The 25,496-nt window shown below is 37.0% G+C and overlaps 1 protein-coding gene across 2 annotated transcripts in view; it reads left to right on the plus strand.

Moving 5' to 3' along the window:
* grin2ca (glutamate receptor, ionotropic, N-methyl D-aspartate 2Ca) overlaps positions 1-25,496 on the plus strand; it is a 107,432-nt gene that overhangs the window by 20,351 nt on the left and 61,585 nt on the right. For both annotated transcript variants that reach the window (XM_073842711.1, XM_073842720.1), the window contains one exon: positions 9,562-10,003. In XM_073842711.1, the coding sequence (XP_073698812.1) occupies positions 9,578-10,003 (426 nt within the window). In that variant the 5' untranslated portion in view covers positions 9,562-9,577. The remainder of the gene's footprint in view (positions 1-9,561; positions 10,004-25,496) is intronic.

Raw genomic sequence — 25,496 nt, forward strand, 5'->3', positions numbered from 1 at the left:
TCTTCCACTAGAGGGTGTTAAACACTTCTTTGAGGTTTGAAGCACTGTATTAAGTTCCTGCTGCTAGAGATTCAATCAGGCCTGCAGAATGCACACTTAACCTGCATATGTTTTTCACTCAAGACATTGTCCAAAATAAAAAAAAAGAGTGCTGGCGGATAAGGAGCGAAATATGGGAGGAAGACGGTGGGGAGTCTCATGCCAGGCTGGATCTGCGAGCGTTACTTTGATCTAATCCGGTCTATGTTCTCAGAGGCGGCTCTGATTTACACAGAGCCAAATCAGAGAGGTCACTAATCTGAGCAGACACACAAACTTTCTACTGATAGCAGCTCGGGACAGGCAAGGACAGTGACACATATTAAATCCGCGGAGGGAGTGAGAGAATAAAATAGTGTGAGAGAGAGGAGGGGAAATGGAGTATAAATTATAGACTTGTAGATTGGTAGACTGGATTACAGCTCTTGGATGAAGTGTTTTATTCCTGTGCCTCTAGAGTCACCAAAGCGAATTGGAAAAATAATGACGCTTGTTTAAGGATGGTTTCCCCGGGGTGCCATTGGTTGGACAAACAGATAGGCCCGCCCTCAAATTCATGCCATTGGTTGAGCTTCTTTCTTCTTTTGGGATAGTTTGGTTACTCAAATGAACAGATGCAGTGTTTACATTTCCCGGGAAAACAACCTACAGATTGCTTGTTTATAGCTGTCTCTGGATATTAGGCTTAGAGAGAGAAAATGCTTTTATGTTGTGGCAGGCATTACTTTTTAGCACCAAACAGCAGATTATAGGGATGCAGATGGCTCTCAGACATTTCAACATTTGCCGTTATGTCAAACATATTACCTCTAAATTAAAAGAAAAAACATAACTTAGCTATAAAAAGGAGATAAAAATTTATAGGATTTCTAAAATGTTAATTAGTAAAAAAGTTAGCTATTTATTTAATGTAGAAATCATTTAAATAATATATATGTGACCCTGGACCACAAAACCGTTCTAAGTAGTTCAAAATTATCGATTTTTCTTCTAATGCCAAAAAATGATTAGGATATAAAGTAAAGATAAATAGTTAGAATTGTGAGGAAAAAGTCAGAATTGTGTGATTGTTTGCTGTGTAATAATGTCAGAATTGCAAGGAAAAAGTCAGAATTGTGTGATTGTTTGCTGTGTAATAATGTCAGAATTGCAAGAAAAAAGTCAGAATTGTAAGATATAAAGTCAGAATTGTGTGATTGTTTGCTTTACAGTAAAGACAATGAGGAAGTTATGGAAGCCTGTTTCCACCACTAAATGAAAAATAAAAAAGGTGATTGATACTTCATCTCACAATTTTTACTTTTTTTTCAGATATAAACTCAGAACTGTGAACTATAAAGTCGGAATTGTGTGTTATAAAATCAAAATTCTGACTTTTTCTCACAATTGTGTAATAAAAACTTTCTTTTCCTTTTTTCTTAGATATAAACTTGCTACTATAAAGTAGCAAAAAATGTCAGAATTGTGAGGAAAAAAGTCTGACTTTTTCTTAGAACTGTGTGATACAAACTCACAATTACACAAATTAATACAATTACAATACAATTAATACAAACTATAGTCAGAATTGTGTGAAATAAACTGACAGTCGTAAGAAATAAAGTCAGAATTGTGTAAAAAAAAAGTATGACTTGTGAGATATAAACTCGCAATTGCAAACTATAAACTATAAAACTATAAACTATAAAAATTGTGAGAAGAATGTCAGATTGCGAGAAAAAACTCAGAATTGTGATATATAAAATCAGAATTGTGATATAAACTTGCAATTCTGACTTTTTTCTCAAAATTGTGATATAAACTTGCAAATTTCACTTTTTTTCCTCAGAATTGTGATATAAACTTGCAATTGTAAGAAAAAAAAGTCAAAATTGCAAGAAAAAATTAAGAATTTTGAGACAAAGTCAGAAATGCATGATATAAACTCGCAATTGCGAGAAAAAATGTCTGAAAGGAGAGAAAAAAAGTCAGAATTGTGAGATATAAAGTCAGAATTTTGTGATATAAACTCAATTTGCAATTCTGATTTTGATTTCTTTTATCGAGTTTATATCTCACAATTCAGATTTAATAACATGCAATTGCGCAAGTGGCGGAAATGGGCTTCCATAGAAAGTCAAGCAGTTCTTTGTCATGAATTATTATTATTATTATTATTATTATATGCTTATTTTCTACATATTTATTCATTTACAAATACTGTATACAAAATATGAACTATATATTATATTATATTATACATATATTCAAATAATTTGGACCCTTCTTAAAAGGTTTCATGAGATTTAACCCAGATGTGAGAAGGGCGCTCTTTAATTTCTCATAAACATTAGTCAAGACAGATCATGTTTAAAAAACGTTTGATTCTACAACCCTATTAACTCATGTACATCACAATCCGCTGTACATATGGACTTATGAATAATGCACCACGCCGTCTGCTTTCACATCAGTTACAGTAGCAATTTATATCAATAAATTGCTGAACATTTCTCACAGCTGTTATAGCGAACAAGCAACTGTAATCAATCAACCGAACAGACAAGCTTGTGCATTGAAATTAGAGTGTAGCCATATATGTCAGAGCTATTGGGAAAAAATGAGAGTGTGCCTATTTACTTTTTGTTCCACTTGATGGATATTTGTGTAAGGGTAACAAGGCCATGCGGACTGTGTGTCGTGCGTCTCTTTCCTCCGAGTAAGCATGCATGTGCAATCTGCCAACTGCTGTGTTGAAATCTGTCAGTGTCAGTGTATAAAATGCTCCGCGTTGCTTTAGCTCGCGTTCACCAGTAATGTGCTTTAATCAAATTCACTGCATGTTTTAATATGGTTCATTTGTCTGTTTGACATATACCTGAATTAAAAGGCCATATCGACAAAAGTAATGCATTTGGTTAGGTCACTGGTGAGCCAGTTGGCCAATCTGTTACATTTTGCACTTTGCTGTATATCGATGATTCCTCGTGTAGCAGAACTTGATTTATATCCCTCACATTTGGTATAGCAAATGGCTTTAAATAGATAGTTTACCTAAAAACTAAACGTTTTGTCATCATTCACAGAAGAAAGTCAGTCATACAGGTTTGAAACAACTTAAAGACATTTAAAAAATTTGAACGTTAGTGTATATAGGTCATTCTATAGAACTGGTGCAAAGGCAGTGTTGAAAACATCTTGGAAAAATATGTCTTTTCCCACAAATTTTGTATGCATGCAAATTGTATAATATCCAAGGTTCACATTTCTAGTAATTGTGCAGTTAATTCTCATATTATATTTTCAGAAGGTTATTTGTCCTCTCCCCAAATTTGTCACTACTGAAACACAGAAATATATAACTTAATTAGAAGGGTTACATTGACCTATTAAGATTTAGCTTACATCTGCATTGTAAATATACTTTTTGCAATTTTATTAAAAAAAGTGTTTAAAGGTAAATCAATAACAATTACACTTTTAACAATATTTCGAGTGTGATTTATAAGATTTGTTGTATTTTGAAAGCAATTTTTTCTTTGTAAAAGGCATAAAGTTAATCATACTGATTTTAAAGTTAAGGATTCATTAGTTTGAATATACATTGAACCAAACACTATCATAACGTCTTATTTTTGACACAACATCCCATGTTTCGGTAGTGACAGTAATGTTTTGGTAGCGACCACATCACTTAACGGAATTGTAACCCACATACTAAAACACTACTAAAACATACTAAAATACTAGAAATTTGCATTAGTGCACTAAAATTTTGTTTATTTCCCCAAAGGAGTATGTGTTCCCTTTTGTCACTATCTGTCTTGAAAAAACAGCATATGCTGGTTAGGTAGGTTTTGATACTGGTATACTGGTTTATGCCGGTCCTTAGCTGGTTCATGCTGGTCTTTTGCTGGTTTATGCTGGTCCATGAACAGCAACATGACCAGCTAAGGACCAGCATAAACCAGCTAAAACCTGCATCCCAGCATCAAAACCTACCTAACCAGCATATGCTGTTTTTTTCAACATGGATGACATGTTTTGGTCATGACCAAGCGGCAACCTCCCGTTCTCTCTATTGAAACCAATACGGAAGTGACATAAACTGCAATTCATCCACTGGTCGCTAGAGACTGGCTCTAAAAGGGAGTCAATCCCATAGACTCCTCATGTTAAAATGCCCAACTTTACAGCAGTTCTGCATAATTAAGGGCGTGGTCACTTGAGTGACAGGTGGATTGCCGCTGCTGTCACCACTGTCACTGTAGGTGGGCGTGGTTCCAGCAACCAGCTCCACCCCCTCCCCGCCTCTTTGCCCATTTTCAATTATCCGGGAGTGACGCGTGATTACGTGATTCCAAGATGGCGACGGCTGACTCCCGCTCACTATGAGCTTCAAAAACGCTCTTCAGTAACCTACGGGTGACGTCAAGGACACTACGTCCATATTTTTTACAGTCTGTGGTCATGACTATTACAGTAGTGACAATTTTAGATACTTTCGAACCTAGCTCAAAGATGCTAATCAGCACATGGTTAGCTAGCACAGTTCTGAACAGCTGTACCCTGCTGAAAAAAAAAAAAACATAGCTAGCATAGCTGGTCATAGCTAGTCAGCAGGCTGGTTTTAGAGGGGTTTTGGCCACTTTCCCAGCCTGGTTTTGGCTGGTCAGGCTGGGACACCACCAGCTAAAACCAGCCTAGCTGGGCTGGGAGACCAGTTAAAACCAGCTACTTCCAGCTTAAACCAGCTAAGACCAGCCAACCAGCCTAGGCTGGTTTTAGCTGGTCATAGCTAGTCAGCAGGCTGGTTTTAGAGGGGTTTTGGCCACTTTCCCAGCCTGGTTTTAGCTGGTCAGGCTGGGACACCACCAGCTAAAACCAGCTACTTCCAGCTTAAACCAGCTAAGACCAGCCAACCAGCCTAGGCTGGTTTTAGCTGGTCATAGCTAGTCAGCAGGCTGGTTTTAGAGGGGTTTTGGCCACTTTCCCAGCCTGGTTTTAGCTGGTCAGGCTGGGACACCACCAGCTAAAACCAGCTACTTCCAGCTTAAACCAGCTAAGACCAGCCAACCAGCCTAGGCTGGTTTTAGCTGGTCATAGCTAGTCAGCAGGCTGGTTTTAGAGGGGTTTTGGCCACTTTCCCAGCCTGGTTTTAGTTGGTCAGGCTGGGACACCACCAGCTAAAACCAGCTACTTCCAGCTTAAACCAGCTAAGACCAGCCAACCAGCCTAGGCTGGTTTTAGCTGGTCATAGCTAGTCAGCAGGCTGGTTTTAGAGGGGTTTTGGCCACTTTCCCAGCCTGGTTTTAGCTGGTCAGGCTGGGACACCACCAGCTAAAACCAGCTACTTCTATACAAATAAACTTGAATTGAATTGAATTGAATTGAATTGAACTTCCAGCTTAAACCAGCTAAGACCAGCCAACCAGCCTAGGCTGGTTTTAGCTGGTCATAGCTAGTCAGCAGGCTGGTTTTAGAGGGGTTTTGGCCACTTTCCCAGCCTGGTTTTAGCTGGTCAGGCTGGGACACCACCAGCTAAAACCAGCTACTTCCAGCTTAAACCAGCTAAGACCAGCCAACCAGCCTAGGCTGGTTTTAGCTGGTCATAGCTAGTCAGCAGGCTGGTTTTAGAGGGGTTTTGGCCACTTTCCCAGCCTGGTTTTAGCTGGTCAGGCTGGGACACCACCAGCTAAAACCAGCTACTTCCAGCTTAAACCAGCTAAGACCAGCCAACCAGCCTAGGCTGGTTTTAGCTGTTTTTTTTTTCAGCATATAAAAAATGAATTTTATGAAAAAACACACACAAAAAAACGATGTCACTACTGAAACATGTTTCGGTCATGACTGTTTCAGTAGTGACAATTTTAGATACCTAGCTGAAAAATTAACAATTTGGACACAAGCAGAGCATGGCTGTTTCTAAAGCAAGAAGTTCCATCTGCTGTTCAAAACTAAGCTCAGAATCGATTTGCGAAAGAATCGTGATGTGTTCAGAAATCTCAGAATCGATGCAGAATAATTTCTTGATTCACGTTCCAACGATTTATCATCCCATCCCTAATTACAGCCTTGACGTCATTGAATTTAAGTCAGAGTTGTGGGACACATAATCGCTGTTTACGGATACCATAGGAATGAATGAAAAGTGCCGTAAGCTGAATCCCACCTGGTGCGAAAAGTCAGTGATTTCTCTTATAAAACAGCCCTTTTTTCGTGGGAAACTCTAAGAATAGCTCAATCCAAAAGTATTGTTTAGTGTAAAACGTGTTGAAGATTAGCAGATAGGCTGTCGATTCATAAAATGATAAGCCATTTCCTCTAAAAAGTAGTTTATTCTGCATAGTACAGCCTCTCCTCCATTGACATCCATTTACAAAATCCAAAAGATATTTTAAAAACAACAATGGATTAAAATGCAAAAAAAATATTTTAATATCATTTTCATAAGTTTAAATTTTAGGGGTTAGCGTTTGGGACAGACACCTCCCAAATGAAAGTACCCAATAAATGATGATTATATATATTAAGCTTACTGATATTTTACATATTATTGCAGGTTTCAATAGATAATAGAAGTAACCATCTAAGATTTGAATACTTAAATGCTTTTTTGGTTGTGGAACAGCAGTTTGCACCAATTCTGTATGGCACATTTTCTGTATAAAACATGTAACATGTGAATCTGCCATTCAGGCTCAGTGCAGGAATAGTCTTCTTTGCCACATGAGACCGTCAGATGAGGTGATACCATCAGGCCGTGAAGCATGACATACTAGGAGGGATTACGGAGGATTACATAGTGTCTGGCTCATGAGACACGGTAAATTTGGTCAGCATGTTAAAAGTGGCATCTCCGCAGCTTTCGACCTACAGGCGGCCGGACAGCTAAAGCCATTCAAAGACCTGAATCCCTTTAAAAACAGCACTGAGTCTGACGGATAACCCTACGTGTCGATACGGATGTTGTTTAAGGATCACCGCTTTGATATTAGTGGATCTGAGACTCCAGAGCGTAAAGGAAGATTGGGCGAGTTATAAATGAAAGATAATATATGATATGGTTTTACGTCTGAGGTTTTTTATATCATATTGGCGGCTTAAAACAATCTTTCAAATCCAATAACGTAACTTTAAGGCCAGTGTTCATACCATCTATTGCCTATTGACTTTTCATTTCAGGGATTATGTTAGACACTCTGCAAAAATAAAGGCCACAAAGGCAAACAAGTTAGGGGTCATAAATCCTCACGTTCTGCATTTGTTGAGAAAAGGAGATTTTTTTTTCTTTCTTTTTTTTTCCTGTGGACTCCATCTGTTGGATTGGGTTTGAAAGTGGCGGCTCTAGGGCAGCAGCTGGACAACCTGGTGACTCCCTGACTCTAAACATGCAATCTCTGGATGCAACTCTAATGGCCTCTAACGTTTAATACAAGAATAGTTCTAAATGATGTTTCACTGATATGTTAATGCTGACTGACAACAGAACGAGTCTGCTGTCTGGATTATGAAGTATTATGGCAATGTTGTTACATGGATGAAACTGATCCTTTTACAATACCACACGTTTTACACTGTGTGTGCACAACAGATAAATTCCATGTGTGCGAAATACACACTGTGAAAAATATACAAATTAATTATATCCATTGGAAATCCATTGAGCAGTACAGCCAAACTCAATTTTCTATTATAAAACCAAAGCCTTACAAGGTAACAAAAGATAAAATAAAAAGAACAGCAGATGTTTAGGCCAAAGTGGGCAAAGGTAAAAATCTTTGTCTTTTTTTTATTAAAAAATAAGAACAAAGATAGGCTACATGTTACAAATGCTGATATACCAATAACACAAACAGTGCTTTAATTTTCAGGTACAGTAGTGTGTTAAACTGCTTTAAATAACTTCATAATGACACAAACAAAAACTGATTTGTGACAATTTTGCAAATGTATAAAAATGTAAATAAATACATTGCATAAGTATTCATACCCTTAATGTGGTACTTAGTTGAAGCACATTTACAGCCTCAAGTCTTTTTGGCTATGTTGTGGCAAGCTTTGCACATTTGGCAATTATCTACCATTCTTCGCCTCACTTCTTCACCTCTCAAGCTCTGTCAGCTTGGATGGGGCAGGTGCACATCTTCAGGTTTCTCCAGAAATATTTGATTGGGTTCAGCTCTAGGAAGCTGTTCCAAAACTTCTTCCATTATGGATGCTTCTGTGAATCTTCAATGCAGCAGATTTTTTTCTGAACTTTTCCCCAAATGTGTGGCTTGACACAATCCTGTCTCTGAGCTCTACAGGCAGGTTTTTTTTTTTTTTTTACCTCAGGGCTTGGTGTTTTGCTCTGAAATGCATTTTCAACTGTTAGACCTTTTATTGAGAGGTATGTGCCTTTCCAAATCAAACCCATTCAATTGAATTCGCCACAGGTTAACACCACTCAAAGTGAAGTAACAAGAGAAATGAATGCTCCTGAGCAAAATTTGAAGTGTCCCAGAAAAGGGTATGAATACTTATGCAATGGAATAATTTCAGTTTTTTTTAATATTATTAAGTTGTTACAGACATGTTTTTTGCTTTGTCATTATGGTGTATGGAGTGTGGATTGATGTGGGGAAAAAATATTTAAAGCAGTTTAACTTAAGGCTGCAACATAACAGAATGTGAAAAAAATAAAGGGGTTTGAATACTTTCGTTAAGCACTGTATATCCAAAATAATCCAAATAAAATTGAATCGAATCGCAAGCTTATGAATCAGTATCTAATTGAATTGTGAAATGTGACTCCGGACCACAAAACTTAAGTAGCATGGGTATATTTGTAACAATAACCAAAAATACATTGTAAGGGTCAATATTAATGTTTTTTTGTTTTGTTTTTTTCAAAAAAACATTAGGATATAAAGTAATGATCATGTTAGATATTTTTTACATTTCCTACCATAAAGATATCAAAACTAAATTTTTGATTAGTAATATGCATTGCTGATAACTTTATTTGGAAAAGTGATTTTCTCAATATTTTGCACCCTCAGATTCCAGATTTTCAAAATATTGTCATATCCTAACAAACCAAACATCAATGGAAAGCTTATTTATTCAGCTTTTAGGTGATGTATACTGTACATCTCAATTTTAAAAAATTGACCCTTATGACTGGTTTTGTGGTCCAGGGTCACAAATATGTTTTAAACCCAGCCCTAAACTTAAATAAAATATACTATAATATAAACAGATATCCTAATATAAAGGGTCTCTGGTAAAGCTTCGCATTACAGCTTGGTGCATATGTGCAAAATATTTTTTAAATCCAATAAGGATAGCTATATTCAAGCATTTACATGATCAAACAGATGAAACTCAACAGATCAGTTGAGGTGTTTACTTTGAGACTTTTCAGTCTGGTAATTAATGTTTTCTACTTTAATGTTTTGACTTCTTACTGAGGCGCTGTAATCCTTAATTATGTGTTTCAGCCACTTAAACTTCACCATCCCCTGTGACTGACACCCGTTTGTGTTTTCTTCCATCCAGGCAGTAGGCGACTGAGATGGGCGTTCATCTAGGCTGTCTCAGCGACACACTGTGGCTGCCGTTGCTGCTGCTGCTGTCTGTCTGCTCCGTCCCCCGCTGTCAGTGCCGCCCGTTCGGGATGGTTGAGCCCACCGTGAACGTGGCGGTGGTGTTCAGCGGCTCCGCCTACCAGATGGAGATCAAAGGGCGCCTGAGCCGGGAAAACTTCCTGGACCTGCCGCTGGAGGTGAACCCCATCACTGTGCTGGTGAACAACACCAACCCGCGCACCCTACTGACGCGCATCTGCGACACGCTGGCTGCTAACAGGGTGCACGGGGTGGTCTTTGAAGATAACATTGGGTCCGAGGCCGTGGCGCAGATCCTAGACTTCATCTCCACGCAGACGGCCGTGCCCATAGTGGGCATCAGCGGGGGATCTGCCGTCGTCCTGCCTCACAAGGTCAGAGTCGAGCACCGTGCCAGTTTCTGAAGTCATTTGACCTGGATAGTTATACTCTCATTTCTGGGTGTTCATGCTGAGATAAGATTGTCTCCGAGTTTTTCCACGGTTCCTTCAAAGATTCGTAAGGGATAATGTAAGCTCAGCATACAAATAAACCCTCACAGGGTCATCCAGACCCTGATGTGTGGTAGAGAGGTCTTGAATCACCCTGAAGGGGTTTATTTTCGTCCGACTGTACAGTATCTGGCTAATTACATGGATGCTTACCAAATAAATAAATAAATGGACATGAAATATCGATTTGAGATGAAATAATGTTATTATTTGAGAAGAAATAAAGTGCTGTGAGAAACATGAAACTAGGAACGCTATATAGGAAACTAGTGGCAACAGTCTGATATACAGTTAAACTATAATTATACTAAAATATTGTAAACAGCCATTTCCGTTAAAGGGATAGGTTATCCACAAATGAAAATTACTCGATGATTTACTCACCCTCAAGCCATTGTAGGTGTATTTGACTTTCTTCTTTCAGATGAATACAATCAGAGTTATATAAAAGAATATCCTGGCTTTTTCAAGCTTTTTATAATGGCAGTGAATGGGTGTTGAGATTTTGAAGTCCAATAAAGTGCATCCATCCATCATAAAAAGTGCTCCACACAGCTCCAGGGGTTAATAAAGGCCTTCTAAAGCGAATCAATGTGTTAGTGTAAGAAAAATATCCATATTTAAAACTATAAACCATAATCTCTTGCTTACTTTTGTACACACATTCACTCGCAATACCCATATTTTGTTTACACCAAAGGAAAAGCAGTCTTCTCTTAGTCTCTGTTTATATCGAAATCCTCTGACATTTTTCTTTACAAGTTGTGTAGTACTTCTAATTTGTGGCCGGTATTTAATTTTGCTCTTCTCTCTTAACTCTCTTGTGAACGCATGTACAAGAGTTAGCGGACGCTAAAGATTACGGTTTATAAATGGCCTTTATTAACCCCCTGGAGCCATGTGGAGCACTTTTTATAATGGATGGATGCACTTTATTGGACTTTAAAACCTCAACAGCCATTCACTGCCATTATAAAGCTTGGAAGTGCCAGGACATTTTTTAATATAACTCTGATTGTATTTGTCTGAAAGAAGAAAGTCATACACACCTAAAATAGTTTGAGGTTGAGTAAGTCATGAGGTAATTGTCATTTTTGGGTAAACTATCCCTTTAACTCTAAAACTCCTTCAAATTAATACAGTGCATTGTATTCTATTTTTACTGATTTTTTGTAGGGACCTTACAAAAGGACATTTTTAGTTTTTTTAATCATACTTTTTGCATTCCAATAGTTCAAAACAGTAGAACATGGCGGTAGCAATGGCAATGTGACGGTTCAAATCCCAGGTAATGCACAAACTTATAAAATTAAAATCTTGAAAAATGTAAGTTGCTAAAAAAAAGTTTGTAAAATGCATAAATGTACTTTTAGGTCTAAAAGGGGCTGTTGTGGCCATATGGTTAAAGAGTCGGATTTGGGTTTGAGTCTCAGTACTGATAGGAAATGTTGATGAGGGGGAGTGAATTAACAGCAGATCACTTTCATTTTTCACTTTCAAAAGTTGTGGTATTTTTTCTTCATTAAAGGGGTCATATGGTGCGATTTCATATTTTCCTTTGTCTTTGGAGTGTTACAAGCTTTCTGTGCATCTGTTAAGTTGCAAAGATTAAAGTCTCAAACCCAAAGAGATTTAACTTTCTAATTGTTAAGACTAAGCCACGCCTTCCTAAAACGGCTCATTCAGACACGCCCCCACATGTCTACATCACAGTGTGGGAAGATTTGCACAACACCACCCAAATGTGTACGCAAAATAAAAAGGTAACTTTTATTCTGTAGTATTGTTGCAGCTGCCATCATGTTGTGGAGACACTGTGTGTTTCGTTGCGGAAGCGAAAGTACTTTGTCTGGCCTTCCAAATGAGTACACAACTAGAAATCTGGTTAAGTTGTATTTACACCACAGTACCAGAACAGTACAACACAAATATTTGAGTGTGTGCAGCCCATTTTACGGAGGACCTGGGAGAGTAGCCTAAGTGGGGCAATTCCAACTTTCGCATTGGAAAAATAATCTACCAGATGTAAAAGCATAAATGTCACCCTGGACCACAAAACCAGTCATAAGGGTCAATTTTTTTTATTGAGATTTATACATTCTCTGAAAGCTGAATAGATAAACTTTACATTGATGTATGGTTTGTTAGGATAGGACAATATTTAGCCGAAATGCAATTATATTATTATTATATTATATATTATATTATTCTATTATAATATTGAGAAAATCACCTTTAAAGTTGTCCAAATGAAGTTCTTAGCAATGCATATTACTATTCAAAAATTAAGTTTTGATATACTTGAGTTATGGTAGGAAATTTACTAAATATCTTAATGGAACATGATCTTTACTTAATATCCTTATGATTTTTGGCATTAAAGAAAAATCGATAATTTTGACCCAAATAAGCAATGTCTAGGATCACAAATGTAAAAGTTATTTCATGAATACTCCTGGTTGTTTACAACTGTTGCTAGGTAAAAACTCAATAAGCCAGTTGTACTGTTATTGAAATATTGCTGCGCACAATAAAAAGCAAACAAACCTCTCTCTTGACGTCAAACTGATTTGGGTCCACACCAAGAGCTCTAGTGTGACGGCAGTCTTAATTAGAGAAGCTAGTTGATTTAATTGGCCATTATGATTTTTCCTATTCCGTAAAAAGCTTTTTAAGTGGGGCTTTGTTAATACAATACTCGTATGACTGAGCAGTATTAGTCCCTGATGAAAAGTAATGGAAAAAAAGTCAAATTAGACGCGAGCAGCAGGCTCTCAGTGCTGAAATATCTTGGGACACAGGATCGAGTCCAGTTTTCATTTCCAGAAACCCTTGTATTTCGGCAAAGCACTGGGGAAATAGTGGCTAATTAGAGAATCATCATTCATCATGTTATCATTATTTACAAGCTCTATTGATTTTCCAAGCCTGAATATAGTTTGCCATTGGGCTAGTTTCCAAAGTTTTGTTGTGCAGTAAACATCATTAAGCATTAATTTGCTTCATATTCTGTACATGATGTTTAGAAGCGGATGTCATTGATAATACCACAAATTGACCAGACAGAATGGAAATGTCCATTTTTAGTCAGCTTTTGCAATTTTGACGTGTTCAATAAGCGTCATTGTTTGTAGGCAGTCCATAATAGAAAATTGCTGTGCACATGTGCAACTTTTGTACTCACAACTTTAATGAAAAGTCTAAAATAGGTGGTATTACCTGAGTTATTTAGGAAAGAGCCTGGATTTGGGCGGGTCATTAGAGAACTATTGTACGTGAACAGTTTTAATAAAGGCCAAGCACTTCATCGTTTTTCTGTGTTTGTGCGTCACTGTGTTGTTCAGGCCACTGAAGTGAAACCAAGATCAGCTGACCTTTGCTTCGTTTCCAAATGGGACTGCGAGGGACAATAGATGATCCCTGTCTGTTTTATTGCTTCTATGCAAATTGCTATGAACAATGACATACAGCACAGCTCCATGAATAAATATAAAAATATAATGTTTATTTAGGGCACAATATGAAGCTATAAAATGGACTGCTGACGTCAAGAGAGCTGAAACAGTTGCTTTGTGATTCTGTAGCTGTATTTCAGCATCCGACTATATTTATATTCAAAACACTCGCTGCGCTAGAGCAGTATATTCCCTTTTCTAATGGTAAATCCATATATCTGGCTATGAACATCTTTATTGCTAAAAGGCTGCAGCATGCCTAGTGGAAGAATATTGCAGGTTCATCTTTCAATAAATCTGTTATTGCATTTTTGACCAGACTAAGAAATATATTACATTTGACATGTTCTTGACAATAGATAGATAGACAGATAGACAGATCTTAGTAGATCCTATCAGCCAGTGTCTGGATCTAAGGATTAAAGAATAGTTTGTTTTTCATACTAAAGTCATAATTTCTGGAAACTTATCTTAGAGAGTTTTGTTTATTGTCTTTGAGATGCTATTTAGGGGCCAATTCTATTGTGTCCATTAGAATTCTTCTTATTATTCTGCTTCTTCTTCCTCTTCTTCTTCCGTTCTTGAGTCTATGGCAGCCCATAGAACCACTTGCGGGAAAGTTGTGTAATTTGGCACACTGATAGAGGACAGTCTCAACATTAACAATAGCAAGTTTGGAATCTCTAACTCAAACTCTCTAGCGCCACCACTTGTCCAAAGTTTCACTCATGTTTGTGCTAATAACTTTTGAACCGTAAGGCACAGAATCAAAATTCTTTTTTTCTCTGAATCCTCTGAATTTTCTTTGAAGTGGGTCATGCAGAGTCGAATGAACACCAAAATTAAAAAATCGTAAGGTTTAGTTTTTTTTTTCTATTTAAATTTTTTTATAAAACCTACTTTTTCAAACTCGTCCTAGAGCCTAAAACTGGCTAAGATCATCTTCAAACCATGCTGGCAAAAAGTTATGGAATTCAAGTTGATTAGTCAAACCATTCTCAAATAATGCGCAAACGAATTATGAAAAGGACGCAAAAATGGATGTGAGGGTCGGCGCCAATAGCCTTGTGGGCAGTGTGCCGAAATATGGTGCAGTTGCACCTCGGGTGTCCTGTGATCGAATCCCGCCTCGTGGACCTTTCCCGATCCCACCCCCCATCTCTGTCTTCCATTCACTTCCTGTCATGTCTCCCCTGTCCTATCAAAGAAAAATTGAAAAACGACCACAAAAAAAAAAAAAAATTGGATGTGAGGATATCTCCGCAACGGTTTGGCATGTTCTCAGTCTCAGCCTCAGACGTCACACCCACGGAACGTTGGCTAAACGTCTGATGCATATGGCACACTTAACTGGAAACACTTCAGGAATGTCGAAGTCGTCATCTGATTAGTTGAATTTGATCGTATTTCCGGGAGACGCGAGTGTCGCGTTTATTTTCGGTCCGCCGGGAAACAAAGCACAGACTGATTTACTCAGTGTTTTGCTAAAAGGTGCTTATGCAGACGGCATTGTTGTTATACACTTTTGCAACATTCGCGAACAAATTACTGATTTACTGCTTGTTCTCCCTCTTGGTTGACTTTCAGTGCTGGTTATTTCTTGTTGCACGCCAGTCTGTTGTTGTGGGGACATTTCCACGCCCCGAAGCGTGATGCTGAACAAAACGAACTGTGATTGGTTGTTTGACATGTCGGTCAAACGGCCTTATGGGCGGGCCTTGGCCAATGAAAGCTGCCATGGATTCCAGACCTTCAGCCATCAGTCTGAAGGTCTGGCTACGCGAGACTAGGCGTATTGAGACCAAACTTGGTGTGTGTTATAACAAGCATGACCTGAGGCTACCAGCGCAGTGTCACCTAGTGGTGGTTATTTTTGCTTGTAACTTCTCACTGGTTTTGCCAAAATTCAAAAATTCTTTTTAGATTCAGTGCATCATGCCGAGTCATATGATACCCAATTTTCCCATGTCAGTCATTTTGGGCATCGGCCATTTTGAATTATGTAGTAAAATGCTATATTTTAAACACATTGACATATCATTACAAAACTCGGTATGGGTCATCAGCACAATGCCCTGATGGAGCCTGGGAAGTTTTGAGCCAATTTATTGGCTACAATTTGAGCCAAATTAAATATTCACATGCCAGTCCAGCGATACCAAACATGCCAGGTTTTCCCTTATGCTTTGTGCAACGTTGCATTTTAGCGCTTAAAAAACATTGGCCAATATCTCAGAAACCGTTACTCCGATCGACATGAAACTACCGTAGGAAATTCAGAAACATAGAGTGCTGATTGTATGGTAATGCTCAATTGCCAAAATTTTGATAGTAAGGCAAAAAATGCAAACAAAGTCAGCAATCTGTCATTTTTTCTCTTCTCATATATAAAAATGTCTGTAACTCCAAAACAAAATGAGATATTTTCACCAGATTTGACACACATATGTATGAGCACACTCTAAGGACACATGCAAAATTTGGTGGGATTGTGCCTCTTGGTGGCGCTATAATTAAACAAAACATGAAATTGCCATTGACTTCAATAGAGTATTATGATAGTAAATGCTATATTTTACGAATGCATTGGTATACCATTACGAAACTTTGTATATACAACACATGACCTGAAAGTACTCATGTACTCAAAAACGTTTTGATACAGTGCCAACTTGTGGTCAAAAGGGATAACTGATTAAATCATATTATTAGTGGTTGTTTTTATTATTTTCACCCATTTGGTCTAAAATAACTTTAAAATGGTTTAAATTCCTCTTTTGCTACACTTGTTCTAATGCTTCCCTTGCCTAGTGCTTGGCCCCGTAATTGCTGCTTACAGCTATATTTTTGTGTGTAATCATCCCAAACCTCATGCACTCAAAGTATGAGTAGAAAGTTTATTTACTGATGTGTTCATCTTTATTTGTTAGAAACAGCAACAGTTTAGAGAGCTTATTGAGATGAAAGTATGATTGAGATTGAGTTTTGTTTTATATGTGTTTAAGTGTTTAACTTTAGTCTTTTGCACTGTCAGTCATGAGAGCGTCATATTTTCATCATCTTGAGTCATGCCTATGTAAAAACATGACAAATAGGCCCTACATTTTAAATGGACTAGGAAAAGCAATACAAATACCATATACAATATGCACTTACGTATTTCTAAAGACATATTGCCCTAGTATGTGTAATATGAATCCCAGGATGAGTTTTAAGAAACGGCTCACATAAAAATATGAAAATTTGCTGAAAATGTACTCACCCTCAGGCCATTCAAGATGTAGATGAAGCTGTTTCTTCATCGGAACTGATTTGGAGAAATGTAGCATTATATCACCTCTGCAGTGAATGGGTGCTGTCAGAATGAGAGTCCAGGCTCCAGGATCCATTGGTGAGCAAGTGATGTATTGCTAAATTTCTCCAAATCTGTTCTGAACTATTATTTCATAGCTCTTTCAAGTTTCAAGCTCTCATTTGCAGGCTTGCACAGCTGTACCCGGTGGACTGCTGACAGGCATCTCAGGTTCTGACTGATGAATGCCACCGATATGCCAGATGGCCACCCTGCTGCCCACCTTTCCTGCACATACAGTAATATGACAGAGAAATTTCATCAGTTTGTCTCGCTGCAGATCACTGGCCTATATTGTCTCAGTCTGAGAGCTATATCTGAAGTAAAAAAGATTGTGTTCTGTGATTGTTAGTCTTGGTGCCACTTTAATAAATAGAAAAAGATATACAGTTGAAATCAAAAGTTTACAGACACCTTGTAGAATCTGCCAAATGTTAATTATTTGACCAAAGTAAGATCAATACAAAATACAAAATGCATGTTATTTTTTATTTAGATGTGTACATACAGTCCACAGGAGAAAATAATAGTTGAATTTATAAAAATGACCCTGTTCAAAAGTTTATATGCATTTGATTTTTAATACTGGGTTGTTACCTGATCCACAGCTGTTTTTTTTTTTTTTTTTTGCTTCAGATGGAAAAACATTGCATTAAGAGCCAGGGGTGTAAACTTTTAAATGGAATAAGGATGTGTACATTTTTTCTTGTTTTGCCTAAATATCATTTTTTTTTATGCATTACTGCCGTTCAGAAGCTACAAAAGATACTTACATGTTCCCAGAAGACCAAATAAGTTCAAGTGTTCAATTTCAAGGCCCTTAATGCATAGTTTTTCCTTCTGGAGCATCAGTGAGCATTTGAACCTTCTTTAATAGTTGTCCCTCAGTTGTCCTCAGTGTAAAAAGATGGATCTCAAATTCATACAGTTATTGTTTAAAAGGGCTCAACTACACAAAAATGCTAAAAACCTAAGAATTTGTGGGACCTGAAGGATTTTTCTTAAGAACAGCAGGCAGTTTAACTGTTCAGGACAAACAAGGGACTCATGAACAACTATCACTAAACAAAAAAACCAAACAAACAGGTAACAGCACATTATTAGGAATCAACTGTATGTAAACTTTTGAACAGGGTCATTTTTATAAATTCAATTATTATTTTCTCTTGTGGTCTATATGTAAACATCTTTTATGTGAAATGTCTTATTCAGGTCAGTACTAAATAAACAATAACATACATTTTGTATGATCCCTCTTATTTTAGTCAAATAATTATTTTGCAGATTCTGCAAGGTGTTTTTAAACTTTTGACCTCAACTGTATATGATTACAAAAAAGTCATGATGTTCTGAGAATTTGATATTAGACCTTTTAAAAGAATATTATACGGTTAAATAGTAATATATTTTAAACCATAACCATTAACATAAAGTTCTGCACATTGCTCTTACTGTCCATTATAGGCTTGTTAGTTATCTGCTGTGGATGGTGCAAAGTGAGTTTGATTTTCCACTGTCTGACTACATTCAGTCACGTTAATTGTTTTTTATAATGGCTTTTGTTTAGGAAGGAAGTGCTTAGTGTGAAAATATCGTCTTCCTCTTGGGTAAGTGTTTTGGCAGTAGATAATGTTTATATGACAAGGGAAATGTGAGATTGATTCTTCTTGGTTGTTGTTTAAGTACAGTACATCCAGTTGCATTTAGCACTTAAAGTCCCCTTAGATGTTATTTCCTTGAAACTTTATTCTTAAAATAATATGATTTGAATCCCATGATACTAAAACTTTATTTTTGCAATTTTAACTTAATTCTCAAAATGCTAAAGGTGACATATCATGAAAATCTGACTTTTTCCGTGTTTAAAGGAACACTCCACTTTTTTTGGAAATAGGCTCATTCTCCAATTCCCCCCCGAGTTAATAAGTTGAGTTTTACTGTTTTGAAATCCATTCAGCCGTTCTCCTGTTCTGGCGATATCACTTTTAGCTTAGCATAGATCATTAAATCCTATAAGATCAATAGCATCGCGTTCAAAAATGACCAACGAGTAATCTTATCGGCCTAGAAAATCGCAGCTTTACATTTTCCGCTGGTCTTAATACACGATATAACTACAGAAGAGTCAAGTTTTAAATAGGACAAATATTGAAACTCGTTGGTCATTTTTGAATGCGATGCTATTGGTCTAATAGGATTCAATGATCTATGCTAAGCTATGCTAAAAGTGATATCGCCAGAACAGGAGAATGGCTGAATGGATTTCAAAACAGTAAAACTCAACTTAGGGAGTTGGAGAATGAGCCTATTTCCAAAAAAAGTGGAGTGTTCCGTTAAGTGCTATCGGGTGCATTTACCAACCCACAAAACATTAAAAAGGACAACCCAGTAACTTTTTTTGGTAAGCCTTTTTCTGCAAAATGTGCATCATATTTCGCTCCCCCGGTGATGTAGAAAGGGAATATTATTATAATTTTACCACCGCTTAATCTATACGTTTCTACCCAAGGCACTGCCATTTTGTTTTTGCAAGCGACAATGGTGTACCACTTCTAATGCCATGCCATAAGTTCAAGCAAAGGATGCTAACTGTTCTGTCTCTGGCTGCACAGACCAGCACTGAACACTATTTAGAGTCCCAACCTCAGAGACAAGAGAGACAAGAGAGCAGTGAATTTATTGATTTATTTACTGTACATTACGCTGCTGCCACACAGATCTAATATAAACATGCAATTTCTTTCCCAGCTGTTTACCTTCACAGACATACCCAACTGTTTTTGCAACTAAACGTCTTTTTAACATAAACTTGTGTGTTTAACAGTGTAAGCGCAATAAGACACGAAAGAGAACTTAGTTTAGTACTCACATGCTGTGTGACAGCTGCTTTCTCTGCATGCGCTTTGGATTTGTGTGTTTAGAAAACCGTATATCAGAAGTTTAAACTGATGTGGCTTTAAAATGCACGATTTTAGTGTGATAGACACGACAATGAAAACCAAACAGATGTTTTTTAGCAGAGTATCCAAGTTTGAGCTGTAAAGGCACATCCCTATTTTGGAAAGGGGGCAGGGAGCAGCAGCTCATTTGCATTTAAAGAGCATGCAAGAAAACAGTATGTTTCTGCTTCCACTCAAAATAGGCATTTTCAAAATGATATAATAAATGATCTGAGGGGTATTTTGAGCTGAAACTTCACAGACACACTCTGGGGACACCTGGATAGCAACATACATTTACATATTGTGAAAAGGGGCATAATAGGCCTCCTTTAATACTTTAATGTGTTATGACTTTATTCTCAAATTTGAGCCTTTTTATTCTCACAAGTTTAACTTAATTCTCAAAATATTACTACTTTTTTGTTTTAACTTGTGTGACACTAAATTTCTATTGCAATATTCTACACTTTTGTAGCATCAGGTCTGATTATAATGTTAATCAAGGTTCCTCTCACTTACAATGGCTGTAATTTGATGTTTCATGACCATTTTTACGAAGGTTTTGTGTGTGTGTGTGTGCCTGGTATTTACTATATTATGAGGACTGAATATCCCCAAGTATACTGCCCTCCAAAGGCAAAGTGCAGTAACTACGCGAACACTGAAACTGAGAAAAATGCCTTTAAAGTTTTTACAACAGCTAGTCAAACATGTTGACACTCTCGTTTCTCTGAACATTTCTCTGAAACGGTACAAAACTGAACCAGGAGACTTTGCCACAAAACAGTTGTCACAAATTCCATTTTAAGCCTTAAGACAATTTTGAACAAATGTGTAGTTACTGTGCTTTGCCTTTGGAGGGCAGTATAGTAGTAACAGTAAATTTTGTCCTTGTGGGGACATTTTTAGGTCCCCTTGAGGAAACACGCTTATGAATTATATAGAATGAAGTGTTTTGAAAATCTAAAAAAAGTTTGTGTGAGGTGAATGTTTGGTTTAGGGTAAGGGGATGGAAAATACAATTTGTACAGTATGACAACCATTACGCCGATGGAATATTTCCATAATGATAGCAATACCAGTGTGTGTGTGTGTGTGTGTGTGTGTGTGTGTGTCTGTACCTTTAAGACTTATGTATATAGATGATTTCTATCATGATTGGCTAGAATCTTCTTAAAAGTAACTGCCTAAGATGAATCAGTCAAAAGTGTAGCTTGCATTCATTTGTTTAATACGATTAGGTCATATTTAATAGTCTGTAATAATAAGAGACAGGGTGTCCACTAAAACAAAGTTCCAAAACAAAATAATCACATTTAAAACCATATAACCCAAGATCCAATTAAACAAAACCATTGGCTAGACTGAAAGCACTCAAAACTGCAGGGCAAGGTCACAATGACTTTAAGACACATTTCCTTTAGAGTACTTATAATCAGTGGCTGATTAACAGAAATGAGCTGGTATATGTAGCCATAGTAACCTAAAAAAAAACTGCTGCAATAGTGTGGCCAACTTAGACACAGATAAATGCAAATGTAACACTTTCCCTAGGCCTTTTAAAAAAAAAAAATGACTCTGGTATTGATTAACCGATAGGCATCGTTCCAGGCAAGTCAGATGAGTTCTTCCACCTTCATCCATTTCCTGTTTATTAGACGTGTACTCCAGCAAAAAGACATGGAAGGATATTAGTCTAGAAACTAACTTTGCTCTGAGTTTTTTGTGCAGTACACTTAAAAATAAAGGGATGCCATAAAACAACCATTTTTGTTTGTCCAGAACCTTTCAGATGCCAAGAACCGTTTTTTTCTTAGTATAAAGAACATTTTTTTGTAATTCTAAGAATTTTTTTCCACTATAAACAATCTTTTATACAATGAATAGGTTCAAAGGAACCAAATAAAAGCTTCTACGTCTCTCTTAGTGAGCCAAACATTGTCTTATGGCTATTTCGTTCATGTGTTACCTTGAAAAACAAAGCTAAAAATCTTTAGACATTCATGACCATGCCCTTGATCCACACACAACAGCCAGAATCCAATTTAGTCAACAAAAATTCATTTATTTGGACTGTGTTGTTCTTGCGGCCCACGTACAGAATCTAATCTCGGACGAAGCGAGCGTTCATACGTCAGCCGTACGATGAGAATGAAATCATTGTGTGTTTCCTCTCAGCAGTCAATCATGGATCAATGTGGCGTTCGTGATGCTTTCGGCTGCGCGAGCCGCTCAGACACCAGACGCCGTTAACTGTTTTCAGAAATAGAATGGCAAATGAACACCTCCTTTGCCAATATACCTTTATGATTTCTTCATAAGTTGTATTGGTTCGCTGCGTTTCACTGATATTTGCTTTGCCTAGAAGCTCCTCGGAGACACAGAGCAGAGATTTGCTTTATCTGGCTGCGCGCAGAGCCACAGGTCTTTGTGAGTTGAACACATTGGACTCTCTATCTATCACACACATGGAGAGACACACCGAGGGAAGTTTCCTGTGGCGATAAAGCGGACATAAGCGGCTAAGCTATTATATTCTTCGTTCGGTTGGAGCAGGTCCCCTATAGTTGAGTAATAAGCAGAGATATCAAGAGAAAACCAGGTGAAAGGGTGTATGTGTGATTAGAACATGAATTGCAGATTTTTAGAAATTAAACTAGTTTAATTCATCTCCTGGTGGATACACTGAAAAAAATGCTTCTCTTATTTAGATTATTTTGTCTTGTGTCCAGTCAAAATATCTAAAAATTCTTAAATCAAGAAGGATTTTCTAGACTAATTTTTTATTGTCTTGTTTTCAGCAAAAATACTCGGTCCCACTTTACATTAGGTGACCTTAACAACTACGTACTTACATTTAAATTAATAATTTGGTACAGTGTACTTATTGTGTACATACATGTTTTTACATTGTACCACATCTTTTTAAAAAACCTATATGTAATTACATTTGTAATTAATTTCTGTAATTACCACTGTTGACACAGCCCTTACACCCTAACCCACCCTGAAACCTACCCATACTACCAAACCTGTCCCTAACCTTACCCAGATCCCACCTTAATAGAAGCAAAAGTGTTTTGCAATGCAATATGACCACATTAAGTACACTGTACTTATTTTTGATATAAGTACATAATAGTTGAGGCCACCTAATATAAAGTGTGACCAAATACTCAAAATTAAGTGTGTTTTTTTGCTTGAAACAAGCTAAATAATCTACCAATGGGGTAAGAAAAATAATCTTGTTTGCTGTTTGAAATAAGATTTTTTTTTTGCTTACCTCATTGGCAGAATATTTTGCTTGCTCTAAGATTTTGATTTAAGAATTTTTAGATATTTTTTTTTCTTGTTTACTGCCAAGATATCAAAAAATTCTTAAATCGAGGAAGATTTTTTTAGACAAGCAAAAATGATTGTCTTGTTTTCAGAAAAAAATAGTCAAAATTAAGTGAGTTTTTGCTTAGAACTAGCGAAAAAATCTGTCTAAAAAAATCTTATTTCTAACACAAAGCAAGATTATTTTTCTTACCCAGTTGGCAGATTATTTTGCTTGTTCTAAGCAAAAACTCACTTAATTTTGACAGTTTTTTTCTGAAAACAAGACAATCATTTTTGCTCGTCTAGAAAATCCTTCTTGATTGAAGAATTTTTAAATATTTAGGCTGGAAACAAGACAAAAAATCTAAGTAAGAAAATCTTTTTTTGCAGTGTGGAATCTGATTATATGAGAGAAATGCGATATTCTTGTGATATCAGAAACGTTTCACTGTTGTGTTATTTCTCACAGTGAGTGTCATGGGGATGCCCAAATCCACTTTAAATTTATAAATAATACTGTTTTTGTGTCACTCAATGTAGTTTTAAGAGTTTTTAGGCAAGAATGTACTTGTTTAGACTTCAAATATGTGGTTTCTTAATAAAGATAATGTCTATTTGAAAATCTGCTTTGACGTTTTTAGAGATGTGAGCTTCAGGGTCTCAGTGGCCTCACCAGATCTTCTGGAATTTGTCGCTGACTCCGATGTAGTGGTTAAATATGAGACAGACAACAGACAACAGTTTTGGCTAAATTTATAAAAATGTCCCCGGTCAAAAGTTTACATACACTTGATTCTTAACACTGTGTTGTTACCTGAATGATCCACAGCTGTGTTTTTTTGTTTAGAGATAGTTTTTCATGAGTCCCTTGTTTGTCCTGAACAGCTAAACTGTCCACTGTTCTTTAGAAAAATCCCTTAGGTCCCACAAATTCTGTGGTTTTTCAGTATTTTTGCGTATTTGAACCCTTTCCAACGCGGACTGTATGATTTTGAGATCCATCTTTCCACACTGAGGACAACTGAAGGGACTCATGAAACTATTACAGAAGGTTCAAATGCTCACTGATGCTTTAGAAGGAACAACATTGCATTAAGAGCCAGCCTGGGGCTCAGTGATGTCAGTAAAACAAGGTGGAGACAGAGGGGTTGGCGATATCTTTGAGCTACCAGCTAAATTTAAAGCAATAACATGCATTCTCACATTCATAACCAATTACACTACATACGGGTGAGAGAGAGCAGAGAGACAGAATGATTACATTTAAAATGAAATAAGGTTGACATAATCTCCACCAGCAGTGCATTATCATCATTATGCAATACAATGTACCATCGCAGTCTGTTCGCTTTTCAGAGGCATTTCACATAAGAGCAATTTGGAGTGTTTGCCACATTATGTTCTTTTCTCATTTAGTAAATTAGCTTTTTTTTTTTGTAATAAAATGATCTGAGTAAATCTAGTGCATGGGTGTTTAAAAGAATAATTCACAAAATTTACCCCATCCTAGATGTATATGTCTTTCTTCTTTCACACAAATACAATCAGATTATATTAAAAATGTTCTGGCTCTTCCAAGCTTTATAATGGCAGTGAATGGGTGTTGAGATTTTGAAGCCCAAAAATGTGCATTTATCCATCTTAAAAAGTGCTCCACATGGTTCTGGGGGTTAATAAAGGCCTTCTAGATATTTAATCCTTCAATGCATACCTCAGGTTTTTAGTGACCCGATACGTCATTCACTACCCTCTCCCTCCTTCATTTTTTAAAGTTAGACATCAACGTTCTTAGTATTCCTCAATCTATTGATTATAAACAATATGAAAAGATTTCTGGCACAAATATTAAAATATCTGATGATTCAGTAGATGCCATTCACCTTTATTCCTTTAGGCGGCACTGTTTAATAGACAATAATGACATGTGTCACTCGTAATTACCGCAGGCATAAAACAAAAGAATGTCATCAGCAAAAACTGAACTGGTTTGAATGGCTATACAGCAGAGCAATTACTGTTCGGGAAAACCCAGGGGGAAAGAAACGAACACTCTTTTAGCGTCACTCAGTGGTCGTTTCACCGCGAACATGTCATGAAACCTACATGGCAGTACGAGAAAGTTCCCAGAGGTACGTTTTTGTTATGAGACCAGGTTGGATTTAAGAGTCTATAGAAAAGTATTCTAAGTGAAGACTCAAAATTTTTAAAGACGCAGTGATTTAACAGATTCTTCTATGATAAATATTGAGGTTGGTCCTTACAAAATGTTCTGACCCCCTACACTACGACTGCTGACTTGAAGATTC

This window comes from Garra rufa, chromosome 1 (assembly GCF_049309525.1).
Source record: "Garra rufa chromosome 1, GarRuf1.0, whole genome shotgun sequence".
Taxonomy (NCBI): domain Eukaryota; kingdom Metazoa; phylum Chordata; class Actinopteri; order Cypriniformes; family Cyprinidae; genus Garra; species Garra rufa.